This window comes from Haplochromis burtoni, unplaced genomic scaffold (assembly GCF_018398535.1).
Source record: "Haplochromis burtoni strain Fernald_Lab_line unplaced genomic scaffold, NCSU_Asbu1 Contig_121, whole genome shotgun sequence".
NCBI classification, from domain to species: domain Eukaryota; kingdom Metazoa; phylum Chordata; class Actinopteri; order Cichliformes; family Cichlidae; genus Haplochromis; species Haplochromis burtoni.
Genome location: NW_024582482.1, coordinates 1822282 through 1824399, shown reverse-complemented (window position 1 = coordinate 1824399; position 2118 = coordinate 1822282). Strand labels below are relative to the sequence as shown.

At 38.8% G+C, this 2118-nt stretch overlaps 1 protein-coding gene across 1 annotated transcript in view; it reads right to left on the bottom strand.

Annotated features, from left to right (window-relative positions):
- The window catches only part of LOC102296089 (adhesion G-protein coupled receptor G1), a 9661-nt gene extending 7549 nt beyond the window's left edge, over nt 1-2112 (bottom strand). Inside the window, exons 1-5 of the mRNA XM_005929224.3 lie at nt 2023-2112; nt 1530-1798; nt 1357-1444; nt 938-1067; nt 622-778 (exon numbers count right to left, since the gene is read on the bottom strand). Of these exons, the coding sequence (XP_005929286.1) occupies nt 622-778; nt 938-1067; nt 1357-1444; nt 1530-1776 (622 nt within the window). The 5' untranslated portion in view covers nt 1777-1798; nt 2023-2112. The remainder of the gene's footprint in view (nt 1-621; nt 779-937; nt 1068-1356; nt 1445-1529; nt 1799-2022) is intronic.
- Between the last annotated feature and the right edge of the window lie 6 nt (nt 2113-2118).

The window sequence follows — 2118 nt, the reverse complement described above, 5'->3', positions numbered from 1 at the left end:
CGTTCTTCTCTGCGTGAGTAGCTTAATGTTGTTCGTGTGTAATTTACGTTGAGTAGGCTAACCACGTTATTACATTAATGCATGTAAGGTGAACTAGCAAACATCATCATAGCTACATGCGGCTGTCTTCTTGTTTCATGGCAGATACTCCTTTCAACCTGGCCAAAAAGGCTAAAATGACCATAGAAGAAGTGGAAAACAGTTAAACATGAGAGGTTTTTGGACAAAGTTTGTGTTTTTTCCATTGTTTAAGCACTGCTTCCAGCCAAGAGTGATAGCATATATGCCCCATAGCTGCAGAAAAGGCTAACATTGTTATCTTTTTACAAAAAACAGCTGAACACGAGAGGTTTTTGGACCAATTTTGTGTTCTCCATTCTTTAAGCACCGGTTTGAGCACCGTTTAAGCACCGGCACCGTTTCAAAAGTACCGGTTTAGCACCGGTATCGGATAAAACCTAAACGATACCCATCCCTACTGAGAACCCTGTTTGTTGAATTAATAAACTGTGAAAATGGCAATATGTCTAGTTTCTAGAAACTTTAATCACAGTTTTTCTATGGGCGCAATCCACATTGTCAACTCTGCCGCTATGATTGTGTGTGTGTGTGTTTACAGACCTTGCAGTGAGTTCAAGATGCAGAAGAGGTAGAGGGCAGGAGTGGTCAGGAGGCCAAATGAGAAAAAGACCAGGCCCCAGGTAATGCCGAGCAGAGTCATGACTCCAGCCAGGGAGCAAATGTCTTTCTTTGTTTTTTCAAGGTTATTCTGCCCAAACTGATTTGCCAAATATAAAATGACATACCAGGTTACACACAATCAAAGTTTGAGACCTTGAATTGTCATAAAAAAAATACTTCATTGCTGGTTTTGGGTTTCCAATGGATACACTGATGGATTACTACTTAAATATTTCTTTTAAGACTACAGAATTACCTCTCTGGTGTGGTGGAGAATCAAAACACGTCTGATTGTCACCCCAAACATGATTACATTAAAAAGGAACACCAAGCTGAACAGTACCACTGTAGTCCATATTTTCACGTAGGAATTGGTTATATAGCATCTATTAAAAAAAGAGCAGATCATGTTTTAACCTCACAAACTGAAAAATTAACAATGTGCTCTGTAAAAGACACATTAATGCAGATCTATGTAGTAAAAGCATCCCCAGGGCTACAAAGGAAATAATGTTTCAATTTTAGCAAGTTAGATGCTTGGTGAAATGAAGCTTTCTGATTCTCCCTTAAAAAAATAAACATGCATGTATACAAAAACCCATGTGTAAAACAATTAATAAGTAAATAAGTAAATGTAAACTACTATTCCTGAATTTACATGCTAGCAAATCTTACATTGTAGAGTTAGATGTTTCCAGAGCAACCTGACCATAAAACTTTCTGTCTATGATCACCACCACTGACACAATCACTGCAGGGACGCCTGGAGCCAAAAAAAAAAAAAGATTATTCACCATACCATTTCCAGATTGATAATGACAGGTTCCTGATTAAATTATTCCACTCACCCCATCCCACCACGCTGAGTTTGAGCAGGTATTTCTTGACATAGATGTTGAAGACTTTGACCAGGAGAAGATATAAGTGGAAACCTTCCAAGGCCATCCAGCTGAAAGTGGCCAGCAGGGAATAATGAAGTAAAAGAGCCATGTATAAGCAAAGTCCAGAGGAAGACCCTGCTGCCGCTGCCTGACTGGGCAGGAAGTGCAGGTTGAGGAGCATCAGGGCAATTACAAGGTTGATGTGGACCTTCATAGAGACATCTTGTCTGAGTTTTCTGTCAAACAGAAACATACTGTATCACAACTGGAGAAATAGTAGGCCGTAAAAAGAGAAGAAAGAAAAGATGAAGTGATAAGTACAGAATAAAGAGAGCATTTGCTGTAAGAGATGATTCAGAAAAAGAGGACAGGAACTGAAGCAAATGAGATTACAGGAGGTACTAAAAATGAGTGGAAGAACTGATGAAGATGGGAAGAATATGAAAAATGAATTTATTACCTGTTTGTAATAAAGAGCAAAATGGCTATGACCAAAGCAAAAAGGGAAATACTACAGCCGATCACAGTAATGTGTGTTAAAATCTCTTGGTCTTTC